Raw genomic sequence first — 12,643 nt, 5'->3', positions numbered from 1 at the left:
ATTATTTGCACAGTGACTTCTTATTCGAATAGCATTCTAAAACCAACGCAGTTCTACGTAAAACATTTCAAAGAATATAAAGATATTTTTTTCCCTTTTTAGAAGTAAGTCCCTGATATATAAAAAGGTATTTTAAAGATATAACCCCCTAAAAGGGGCCCATTTTATATTTTGATTGAACACTAAAAATTAGTATGTAATACTGCAATTATTGCACTTTAAAATGATATAAATATGAAATTTCTACGGTTTATAGAATCTTCAGTATAACCATTTTTATAATACGTTGGATCCTAATTTACGGAAAAAGTAACATTTAATAAATGACTAAATAATTGTGTCAGCGCGAAAAAATTACACTTGGGTTATTTAATTTAATCAATAGAATATATATATATATATATATATATATATATATATATATATATATATATATATTGGAGCAAATACTAAGTTGTCATGTTTCGTAGGTGTTCGATTTGACATGGAATGACTCATTAACACAGTGGCAGTTCATTTTTCTACATATTCAAAACACTTCAGCAGAGAAACGTTTTTATTGCTTGCTGTAAAATTATAATTCGGGAACATAATTTGTTTGGAAACTATGCTCCTCATATATCACAATATTCACAATACAGCACAACATTCTAATATGTATAATTTATTGTAATAATCCAAATTACCACATAAATACACAATATCGGTACTGGTAGTTCTTAAAAGAACTATTTCACAAAGTTATATTGTATGTGATGTGATAAAAATCATAACTTGACATACAACTCACTATTCCCTTAATTTATTATGTTATGCCTTGGACACGAATAACAGTCCCTCCCATCTCACTTTGTCTGAAACTAAACCTCTTAAAGTAATATGCGATATAATGCAAGTGAAAATGAAGCAGTGGAATGGCTGAGTGTAAGAGAAAGAATAGTTTCAGACTAGGTGGTGAGTGCAAAAGTCTGGCAAGATGATCTCATCCTATTATTCGTGTCAATCTCTGTATTATAATCACGATATAAAATACACATAAAATATTGCATCTGATGAAATTGGTAAATTCAGTCAAACCAATTTGGTAAGAATGATAAACTTGTTCAAACCTAACAGTTACAAAGTGACTAACTTTCGTGATATCTGTAACATGCATGTATTCATGGAAGTGTTGCCAGTAGTGAAGTGAATGTAACAGCTAGAAAATTACTAAATTTAAGCTGGTAATTAACTAATGGGGAAAAAATGTTGAAGTTACTATTTAGTACCTCGCAATATATGGGAAGTAGTTGGAATAATAATAACAGTAATGAATGCGCAATTCTCTAAAGGTCGTCCTTCAAATGCTAGTGTTTGTAAAAATCTATCAAACTTGGAGAAGTGGAAATTTATCTCCATTCTATTGGGACTTGAAAAGCTTCTTGTATCTTACATAGTGGCCTTACATTTTGCAGGTCACATATCCTAATGATTTCCATGACAGGCTTGTAATAATTCTTCTTGGTGGTTTAATGGTTATTTGTTTGCCATGAATCCATGTGTGAGACTTCCTTTCAGAGAAGAGTAAAAGTGGGAACGCCATGTTATAGACTTAAGGAATAGCATAGAATCCCTTCTACGAGTAAATAGAATGCTATGAAAATTTACTTATAGCCATTTTCTCATTATTGCCCTCGTTCATGCAGTTACATTGTTTGTGACAGTCTCTGATACTCGAATCTAGGATTGTTGCAAAGGCTCTGAAAGTCTTACAAGGTGCGAATGTGGGCTAACATTGTTTAATATCCAGCAACATACGCAAAGCAATATATGGGCATTCATATAGACTTCAAATGTAATACATTGTAATGTAATCTAATATACAAGTCCTTTATAAGTTTATAATACCTTCTAGAATAAGAATGAAAGTACTGTCGGTGACTCAGGAAAAGATGAGAGTGGACTGAGGGGGAAGGGATGTGAACAGATAACGTACGACAACACATCAATATTTGTAATGTAGTAAGCGGAAACATTAGGTCTCCTTCTGTTCAACTTAGCTTTAATTTCCATACGCATTGTTACTCATGTTTCCTGCACGAGTAATAACCTGGATACTGGGATGCTTATCTGAGCGATGTTTATAATAATCAACAACGATAGTCAAGAAAGTCACATTCTTGCCCGTCGTCTTCTCCTGAGTAACGGACAGTAGTTTAGTGAAAGATGATGGTAAGATCATTACGAATTTGATTATGTTTTTATTTGTTTTCTCTTTGTTTTAGTGAATACGTGAAAGAAAAACAGTTACTGTATGTAATTATGGAAAAGGGGGAAACAGATCTGTCCATGTTGATCAAAGATATTTCAAAGACAAACCAAATCCCTATGACAACAATAGTATATTATTGGGTTGAGATGCTAAGAGCTGTGAAAAATATTCATGCATATGGTAAGCTTTATTATTATTATTATTATTATTATTATTACTATTATTATTATTATTATTATTATTATTATTATTATTATTATTATTATTATTGAATCTCCAAAATTTACAAATAACCCTATTGGATCTAAGGTTTATTAGAGTTGTAGTTAAAAATGCTAAGCATAATATATATAACAATCCAAATATGTTTACAATCTTTTAAAAATATGGCAAGTGAAATTGAACAAAATATTGACAACAGCAAGGCTTAACAAATATTTTGAAAAGAGGAGGACAACATATAATGTTACATTGATATTGTGACTTTTATTTGTAAAGAATAATGTTACTTTTATTGTCACAACAATAATGACTTTCTATAACTGAATTTAAACACTCCCGTCAACAATGGGTATTCACTCCACACAGCAACACAGTATTCGTTATTGCACTCCACAGACGACAATGACAATTCACTTGGATTATTGAGAACAACAATGTACTCCTAATCTCAACTAATGTTCACAAAGCACTATTTACAAACCAGAACTCTCAGTTCACAGTTTGTTTGCCTTGGCTAGTTCTTCTAGCTAATTTACTCAAGTTCAACGCGTCTGGGAGACTTGGGTTCGACGTGCAGTGAACTTGAGTAACTGTGGCAACGTCCAGGTGGAAGCAACACGTTCGAAAGTTTTGGGTTCGACGTGCAGTGAACTTGAGCAACTGTGGCAGTGTCCAGGCGGAAGCAACGCGTCCGGAAGTCTTGGGTTCGACGTGCAGTGAACTTTATCTGAAAGTCTTGGGTTCGACGTACTGTGAACTTGAGTGAGTGAGCTAGAAGAACTAGCCAGGGCGAACGAATTGTGAACTGAGAACTGACAGTTTTGTTTTGTAAATAGTGCTTTGTGAACATTAGTTGAGATTAGGAGTACATTGTTTGTTCTCAATAATTCACGTGAGTTGTCATTGTCGTTCTGTGGAGTGCAATAACGACTACTGTATTGAGTGGAATACCCATTGTTGAAGGGTGTGTGGTTGAAAGCTAGGAATAAAAGTAACATTATTGTTTAATAAAAGTTACATTTGGTGTCAGAAGCAGGACCTTGTCGACATAATGGAGAACCTACAGCAGATCCTGGAAGCCATCGCGGAAATGAAGGCAGACATGAAAAACGATATTAGTGAGGTGAAAAACGACATCAGTGAAGTGAAAGATGAACTTAACTTAAAACCGATTTCGACAAACTAAACGAGAACTTCGCGAGTGTAAATAAAGCAGTGTCGAACTAAGACAGGACGTAGACCATTTCGACGGCAAAATCCGTGATCTCGACCGTCGTCAAGAGCAGACGAGTTGCTGGATAAACACGTTGAGGATAACAAGCACATACTCGCGTTAATGGATCAATATGCTGAGGAAAACAAGCACATACTCGCACTAGTGGATCGCCAGGCTAGAGAACAGAAACAGATAGTTGCTGAAGAGGTTTGACAGGCCATGGAAGAAGCAGCCACAATGAAGGACCCCATATAGTGGTGCTGTGGAACCATCGCCTTCAGCCAGACATTCGAACGTCAAGACGCCGAAGTTCGACGGTACGACATCTTGGGAGATTTTCTGTCGCCATTTCGAGGTTACTGCGGTACATAATGGGTTGACGCCAGAGGAGAAGACTACCCATCTGCTGACAGCGCTTCAGGTACAGGTGTCGAAGATACTTCACAGTGTTCCAGAAGATGGGACAGCCGCAAAGATGATGGAGGCCTTGGAGGGACGTTATGGTGACCATCAACTTGCGGCAACATATAGGACTTAACTGAAAACGAGGGTTCCACAGTCAGGCAAGAGTCCCTACAAGAATTTGCGATGGCGGTGGAACAACTGACCCATAAGGCCTTAGGGTCCTACCTCCTAACTTCGCTGGAGAGGCGGTCTACGCCTTCGGCTGCGACCCCGAAATCAAGCAACAACTCCTCTTGGCTGAACATCATGCCATCAAAAAAGCTCTGGTGGTCCTATGGCCGGAGCCGGCCAAGTCGGCGGCGGGAGTCTCATCACCGCACTGGATTAGGAGCGTCACAGCAGCCGATGTTGAGGGACGCCACCCGAGCGACGGGGACGAGGAGCGCCCACCTGCTGGTTCTGTGGCAGACCAGGACACTTAACCTCTTACTGCATTTTGGGACATATGGCACATACTGGTTTTATATTCATATAACTTATAATATAAGCGTATAATATTTGAAACTGCATACTGGGACAGATATGGCACACTGTCAATAACTGGATTTGACTATATGTGACATCAGTTGAGAAAGATAGAACTAAAGTTATTTGAATATAAAACCGGTGTGTGCAAAACTGTCCTATGCGGTAAGGGATTAAGGTGGGACTGCAACTGATCTGGCCACAGGCACGAGAGAGAGGTGGCCGACATCAAGGGGAGCCAACAGAAGTCACCTGAGCGACGGAGACGAGGAGTGCCCACCTGCTGGTCCTGCAGCAGACCGTGACACTTGAGGAGGGACTGCAACCGATCTGGCCACAGGCAAGAGAGAGAGATGGCCAACGTCGAGGGGAGCCGAAAGAAGTTACCTGAGTGACGGAGACGATGGGTGCCCACCTGCTGGTCCTGTGTTGAACCTGGGCACTTAAGGAGGGATTGTGACCGATCTGGCTACAGTCAGAGAGGGGACCGATGTTAGGAGGGCCACGTCGGCGCCATCATCACCGTCCCCCCAGCTAGTCCTGAAGCCAGTTAACAGAAGATGCGACGATGGACTGATTGCTGAAGGCCGTCCATGCAGAGTACTGTGGACACCGGGGCCATGCTCACTATTGCCAGGCCAGACATCGTACGTGGCCTACCCAGGAGGACGCCGCTGCGCCGATACGAGCTACATACTGTTTCAGGTAAGAGCTTACCCATCCAGAGAGAGGTCTTCCTAGATCTGATCTTGGGGAAGAGGAGACTGGAGATGTGGGTGTTCGTCGCCAACATCATGAAGACGTCGTCCTGGGACTCGATGCGACGTTGGACGTCCGGCGCCGTATACTCTGTTTTGGTCAGGATGAAGTGTTCCTGATGGATGCCGAAGACCAACCCATGGCCAGCGGGCTCCCCTTGGAGGGCCAAGTGGAAGAGCAAGATGGTGCTCACGCAGTACGAGTAATCGCCGCGCAGCCAAGCCCAGGATGGGATGACGCCACCATAAGGAAGGAGCAGCTGGAAGACTCAAACGTTGGACCATCTAGCGACCTACCAAAGAACTGTCTGGGACGAACAGTCCTAAGGAGGGAGCAATGTGGCAGCAGGCCGGAACATTTTAGCAACGTCGGAGAGTTCGCGCGTGTCTGGGGAGAGGATACGCGAGCTTCGGGTGCTAGCCCGCTGACAGAGAGAGGGGGAAGGAAACCGACTGCGCGGAAGTAAAGAAACGTCTCGAGACCGATTGTTGTAGAAACTTCGGGACGCAGTACATTCGAGAATGTGTGATTTAATAAATGAAAAGGGGCGAGAGAGCCGTGAGCCAGTCAGTTTGTGAATCAGCAGCGAGCGAGCAAGGAAGCCAGGCTTCGAGACCAGGGTTTTGACGTGCAGTGAACTTGAGTAACTGTGGCAGCGTCCAGGCGGAAGCAATACGTTCGGAAGTCTTGGGTTCGACGTGCAGTGAACTTTATCTAAAAGTCTTGGGTTCGACGTACCGTGAACTGAGTGATTGAGCTAGAAGAACTAGCCAGGGCGAATGTTTTGTAAATGGTGCTTTGTGAACATTAGTTGAGATTAGGAGTACATTGTTGTTCTCAATAATTCACGTGAGTTGTCATTGTCGTTCTGTGGAGTGCATTAACGACTACTGTATTGAGTGGAATATCCATTGCTGACGGATGTGTGGTTGAAAGCTAGGAATAAAGTAACATTATTGTTAAATAAAAGTTACAATACTCTTTGTATAATTCATCGAAAAAGAGGCAGGAGTGTTTATGTTTACAATATCAACCAAATAACTCGTACGTTTAAGTAATATTTCGTCTTATACCACGTATAATATTCCAATGAAAAGCGAAAATCGTACCTGTGGTTATTCTCAGCTTTCTTCTTGCTTTACACGTTCTATAATGGCACTGTTAACACTTATGGTACTACCAATATTTCATATATCGTATGATGAAGTAATACATGGTTCTGAAAATCATCCAAATAATTAACAAGTTTGTTTTGAGTTATTTTCCAGGAGAAGTAAATACAAGTATACCACCTATTTTAATTATCTCTTCCCTGTCCGAGAATACGAGATAATGTATGCACTTATAAACCACATGCCTCTGCAGTTAGATTCTTTGTTTGTGAAAAACGACATGCACTGCATCATAAGCTAGTGCTTTAGAAAAATTATATACAGAAAATACAAAATACAATACTCCTCGCCTGTGAGTGTAGGACTATCATTTTGTGTATAACAGATGAAACACCAGACCACTTGCAATCCCTTCAAGAGACATTGTTACAGGAAGTTATACATCACACAAGAGAAAACAGAAGTTTACAGAAAGGGATGTATGTTGGATATCTCTATTTAGTGTCAAAGCGATAACATGGGAACCATTGACATACACCATCACCAAGTTTCATGGTCGCAGCTTCATTTTTTCGAGGTGATAATTAAAACTTTATGACTACCCCTCGTATAGAGGTATTTCTTAAGTTACAAATAGCCGGGTTAAATGGAAGAAATTCACTTTTAAAAAGGACCTCATTCAGCGTAACAAGTACTGTGAACTCTTTCCGAGTCCGTTCATAGCAGTAACAGCGCTGTGTTGTGATGTACACTATTTCTTCTATTCGTCCTGGTATAGATCACAGATTTTCAATTTTGTTCATGTCCTGTCTTCTTGCAGGCCATGGGAGAACAAACTGTTGAATATCTTCTGCAGTATATAATTAAAATACCAGTAGTACCAACACAGCCAGACAAAATATTCTTAACCATTGGAAAAATATACCAGAAGATGTAAACAATCATATTTACAACAATAGAGACTATGAATTATACTGATAGTTGATATGACGAATTATGTTATGTTTCCAAGAAAAACGTTGTAGTCTAATAAAATTTGTCCACGTCTGTAATACACATTTTATAGATTAAAAACTATGCAGTTTTAATCAAAATTATGTTTAAATGTGGGACTGGATTAAAACTTATGTGAATGAACTCGTTTTGGAATAAATCTTATTTGAATAAACAAATTAGATTTTTGAACACATTTTATTATTACATAAATGAAAATGTAGCAATGTAACTAGTAGAGAAAATATATCTTAAAGAGAATAAAAAAAAAAATAGTTTTTATGAAACTTAACACTTTGTTGAAAACAATAACGCTCTTAATGTCTGTTGTAGACATGCACTCCACAGTTGTCATCTAAACCTTTGTAGGGCTCTTCTTGTATGTCATAAACTTCTTCACTTTCACTAGTGTTGCTCGTTTTCAAGATGTCATATTTAATTCTATTATCACCTCTCCATTCTTTTACATAAGTAATTTCCAGAAGGTGGTTGACATCCTTGTGTTTTGTTGTGCTTCTGAAATAGTTTTATTAATTCTAACTTTTTGCGCACTCTAAACATCCACAAAATTGAAATACAAACTGCTGAGCCATTTATACTCGAACCCACGCTTTCAGAAGTCGAAATTGTGATAGAAAATCTGAAAAAGTACAAGTCTCCAGGTATCGATCAAATTCCAGCAGAATTAATACAAGAGGGTGGAAGTACATTATATAGCGAAATTTATAAACTTGTAGTTGCTATTTGGGAAAAGGAAATTGTACCAGAACAATGGAAGGAGTCCATAATTGTACCTATATTTAAAAAGGGGGACAAAACCAACTGCGGTAACTTTCGAGGAATATCACTTTTGTTGACGTCGTACAAAATTTTGTCCAATATTCTTTTGAGAACATTAACTCTGTATGTAGATGAAATTATTGGGAATCATCCGTGTGGTTTTCAGCGTAATAGATCAACTATTGATCAGATTTTTTGTATTCGACAGATAATGGAGAAAAAATGGGAGTATAAGGGTACAGTACATCAGTTATTCATGGATTTCAAAAAGGCATATGACTCGGTTAAGAGGGAAGTATTATATGATATTCTTATTGAATTTGGTATTCCCAAGAAACTAGTTCGATTAATTAAAATGGGTCTCAGTGAGACATACAACAGAGTCCGTATAGGTCAGTTTCTATCTGATCCTTTTCCAATTCACTGCGGGCTAAAGCAGGAAGATGCACTATCACCTTTACTTTTTAACTTCGCTCTAGAATATGCCATTAGGAAAGTTCAGGATAACAGGCAGGGTTTGGAATTGAATGGGTTACATCAGCTTCTTGTCTATGCAGATGACGTGAATATGTTAGGAGAAAATACACAAACGATTAGGGAAAACACGGAAATTTTACTTGAAGCAAGTAAAGCGATCGGTTTGGAAGTAAATCCCGAAAAGACAAAATATATGATTATGTCTCGTGACCAGAATATTGTACGAAATGGAAATATAAAAATTGGAGATTTATCCTTCGAAGAGGTGGAAAAATTCAAATATCTTGGAGCAACAGTAACAAATATAAATGACACTCGGGAGGAAATTAAATGCAGAATAAATATGGGAAATGCGTGTTATTATTCGGTTGAGAAGCTTTTATCATCCAGTCTGCTGTCCAAAAATCTGAAAGTTAGCATTTATAAAACAGTTATATTACCGGTTGTTCTGTATGGTTGTGAAACTTGGACTCTCACTCTGAGAGAGGAACATAGGTTAAGGGTGTTTGAGAATAAAGTGCTTAGGAAAATATTTGGGGCTAAGCGGGATGAAGTTACAGGAGAATGGAGAAAGTTACACAATGCAGAACTGCACGCATTGTATTCTTCACCTGACATAATTAGGAACTTAAAATCCAGACGTTTGAGATGGGCAGGGCATGTAGCACGTATGGACGAATCCAGAAATGCATATAGAGTGTTAGTTGGGAGACCGGAGGGAAAAAGACCTTTAGGGAGGCCGAGACGTAGATGGGAGGATAATATTAAAATGTATTTGAGGGAGGTGGGGTATGATGATAGAGATTGGGTTAATCTTGCACAGGATAGGGACCGATGGCGGGCTTATGTTAGGGCGGCAATGAACCTTCGGGTTCCTTAAAAGCCATTTGTAAGTAAGTAAGTAAACATCCACATTTCTGCTTTGAATTCAAAATAAAAGTTCTGCAAGCTCCTTACTTTTTCATGTTCCCATTGCTACATACGGTTGCCAAACCTGGGCCATCACAGAGAGGCAAACGACGAACATCGAAATATGCCAAAGGAAAATGGAGAGGAAGATAGTTGGCGTTTCACTGAAAGACACGGTCTCCAACACGGCACTGCAGAAAATTACAGCTTCTGAGAACATCACACAAAAAGCCCTCATAATGAAGTGGAAGTGGGGTGGTCATGTAGCAAGGCAGCAACAAGGCAGATGGGCGCGAGAAACCACCATGTGGGATCCGTACATAGGAAGGAGAACACAAGGCAGGCCAAGAAGAAGATGGGCAGATACATTCAAGCGGCAGCTGGGAGGGAACTGGTCAACCATCGCCCACAACAGGAACGAGTGGAGACAGATAGTGAACAAACTCAAATAGAACTAAAATTTGACAAACTCTAGTGTATCTCACATAGTGAATGTGAATGTAAATATTGTTCACATGAAATAGCTCATCATGTGAACCACACCAACCGAGCTTCCCCTCCTTTAGAAGGCCCAAGCCCTTCATGGGCCACAGTGGCTTCATTCATTCATTCATTTTCATGTTCCTCACCATTACATTTTCATGTTTCGTGTTGATCTTTTTAGGGCAAAAATACTTTCGTAACATCGGTAGCAACTCTCTTTTAAAGATACCAGTTCATAAAGTTCAATATACTCTTCTTTATTAATTACAGTTGGTCTCTTACTCAACAATTCCTCAAGACAACTGAAAACCCTGTCAACTGGGATGAAACTGTGTCCCCTTTTGGGAAATGCGTTTTGAACTATTTCTACTTTAGGGATTGTCTTAAGCTAAATAATACATAATACTATGCAAAACAGTCCATCGAGTTAGCTCTGTGGTAGCATGTCTGCCTCGAGAATAGCCTGTCCAGATTCGATTCCTGGTGGGATCAGAGATTTTCATGTAAAATTTCTACCTTAAGACTACCTCGTATACACTGCCAGCCATAATGAAAGATGATTTACGAGAATGTCTGATATCAGCTTGGTTGACTGGCCTCCAAATTCACCTGATTTGAATCTGATTGAAAATTTGTGGGCTAGAGTCAAAGGGATGCTATACTCTAATTGGGCAGAACAACCATCCATTCAGACAGCTGACAATTTGTGGGACAGAGTCCTAGATGTGTGGGAGGAGGTGGCCATGTTCTATAATCTTGTAGACTCCACGCTGCATAGAATGAAGGCAGTTGTTGAGTCAGGTGGTTTGTGGACGAGATACTAGTCCCTACCACTGGCCTTTTTTGTTTACATATTTTTCTCTCCTGGTTTTTTAGGAAGTGAAGCAACTTTGTTTATACAGTATAGCACTAAGGTGATGGGCAATAATATTTTGCAAGACAGGCATACTTACTTGCTTACAAATGGTTTTTAAGGAACTCGCAGGTTCATTGCCACCCTCACATAAGCCCACCATCAGTCCCTATCCTGTGCAAGATTAATTCAATCTCTATCATCATATCCCACCTCCCTTAAATCCATTTTAATCGGCCTCTCCAAAGGTCTTTTTCCCTCCAGTCTCCCAACCAACACACTATATGGATTTCTAGGTTCGCCCATATGTGCTACATGCCCTGCCCATCTCATATCTGGATTTAATGTTCCTAATTATGTCAGGTGAAGAATACAATGCGTGTAGTTCTGCGTTATGTAACAAGCATAACGAACTTTATTAACAAATTCCATTTAACATACATAAATTTTATGAACTAAAATAATAAATACTGGGAGATGAACTCACTAGCTATGGTATGCAAATCAGACATGTTTCCCCTATGCGACACATGTAGACGGACGACTTTCAATGAAGAAACATTATAACAGTGCCTTGAAGTGCAATTTGTTTACATGTGTGAACTGCACAGTAGAGTTTTGCTCTTCTCATGACCAAGAGTTGACCCATTCTTTTTGCCGCAGAATGTACTTACGAATTTGAATAATAAACATTTATGCAAATTCTAGGTCTGCTATACTGCAAATATGAAGTTCATGCTGTTACTGTAATTCAATATGTAAATTATTTAAGCTTGTAACTTTGGACTCTTTAGTATGAATTATTTACTAGTTATCTACCATTAAATTTTCACTGGTACAAAATCTTCTCTTTTAATGGATCTTGACTACTGTTTCTTCATATATTGATCTGTTGAGGACTTGAATTCATCTACTTTATAAGCATTGTCATAATTTCGTCTACAATTGGAGACACGACATTTAAATGTCATTGTTATTTGTTCACATGAAAAATAGTAGTAGGCAAAAAAACTTCTCAATTCACTGGTTAAATACGTACAATATTCACTCCACCACAATAACATTTCTACATTACAACAGCCTACATAGATGGTCATATTTGATTCCATGATAGCAGTGCTTTGGCCTTCTGTCTAGGTGATAAGCAGTGTCATATGGCTCATTGTAACAGCATCATTTTGATATCAAATGGAAACCATTTTGCCGAGTATACTATACAAAAGCAAATACATCTACTTAAACCGTAAAATTTACGGAATAAGGTGTCACAGTTTTAAAATGAGGAAAGTTTCTTTTGTATGCAATGCAGAAAGCGAAATTGATCATTTTATTTGGATGCACTGTAAATGATTTCATTTGTGCATGTGTTTTGAATGATATGTGGAGATAACTACTGTACAAACAGGAATACTTTTGGTAATATGATAAAGAATTGATTTTTCTTAGTATAAAAAAGAACTGTTAGGTATTTCCAGTCAGCTGTTAATATAAGATAGATAAGATAGGGACAGTTGGTTCAGATCTGGCTGAGAATGATGAATTTTTAAATATAAGAAAACATTTTAGCATGTCTTCAGGAGAGAAAGTGAAGCTAGGAGTGTGATGTTAATATGTTGTGCTTGAAAGAACTTTTTCTGAATGAAAGTTGGCCAAAAGAA

General features: G+C 38.7%; 1 protein-coding gene across 4 annotated transcripts in view; it reads left to right on the top strand.

The window, feature by feature from the left end:
• Window positions 1–12,643, top strand: part of Mps1 (Monopolar spindle 1) — a 239,916-nt gene that overhangs the window by 127,508 nt on the left and 99,765 nt on the right. For all 4 annotated transcript variants that reach the window (XM_069839761.1, XM_069839760.1, XM_069839762.1 and 1 more), the window contains exon 4: window positions 2,265–2,431. In XM_069839761.1, coding sequence (XP_069695862.1) covers window positions 2,265–2,431 — 167 coding nt within the window. The remainder of the gene's footprint in view (window positions 1–2,264; window positions 2,432–12,643) is intronic.

This window comes from Periplaneta americana, chromosome 11 (genome assembly GCF_040183065.1).
Source record: "Periplaneta americana isolate PAMFEO1 chromosome 11, P.americana_PAMFEO1_priV1, whole genome shotgun sequence".
Taxonomy (NCBI): Eukaryota; Metazoa; Arthropoda; class Insecta; order Blattodea; family Blattidae; genus Periplaneta; species Periplaneta americana.
This window is presented reverse-complemented; position numbering and strand designations above follow the sequence as displayed.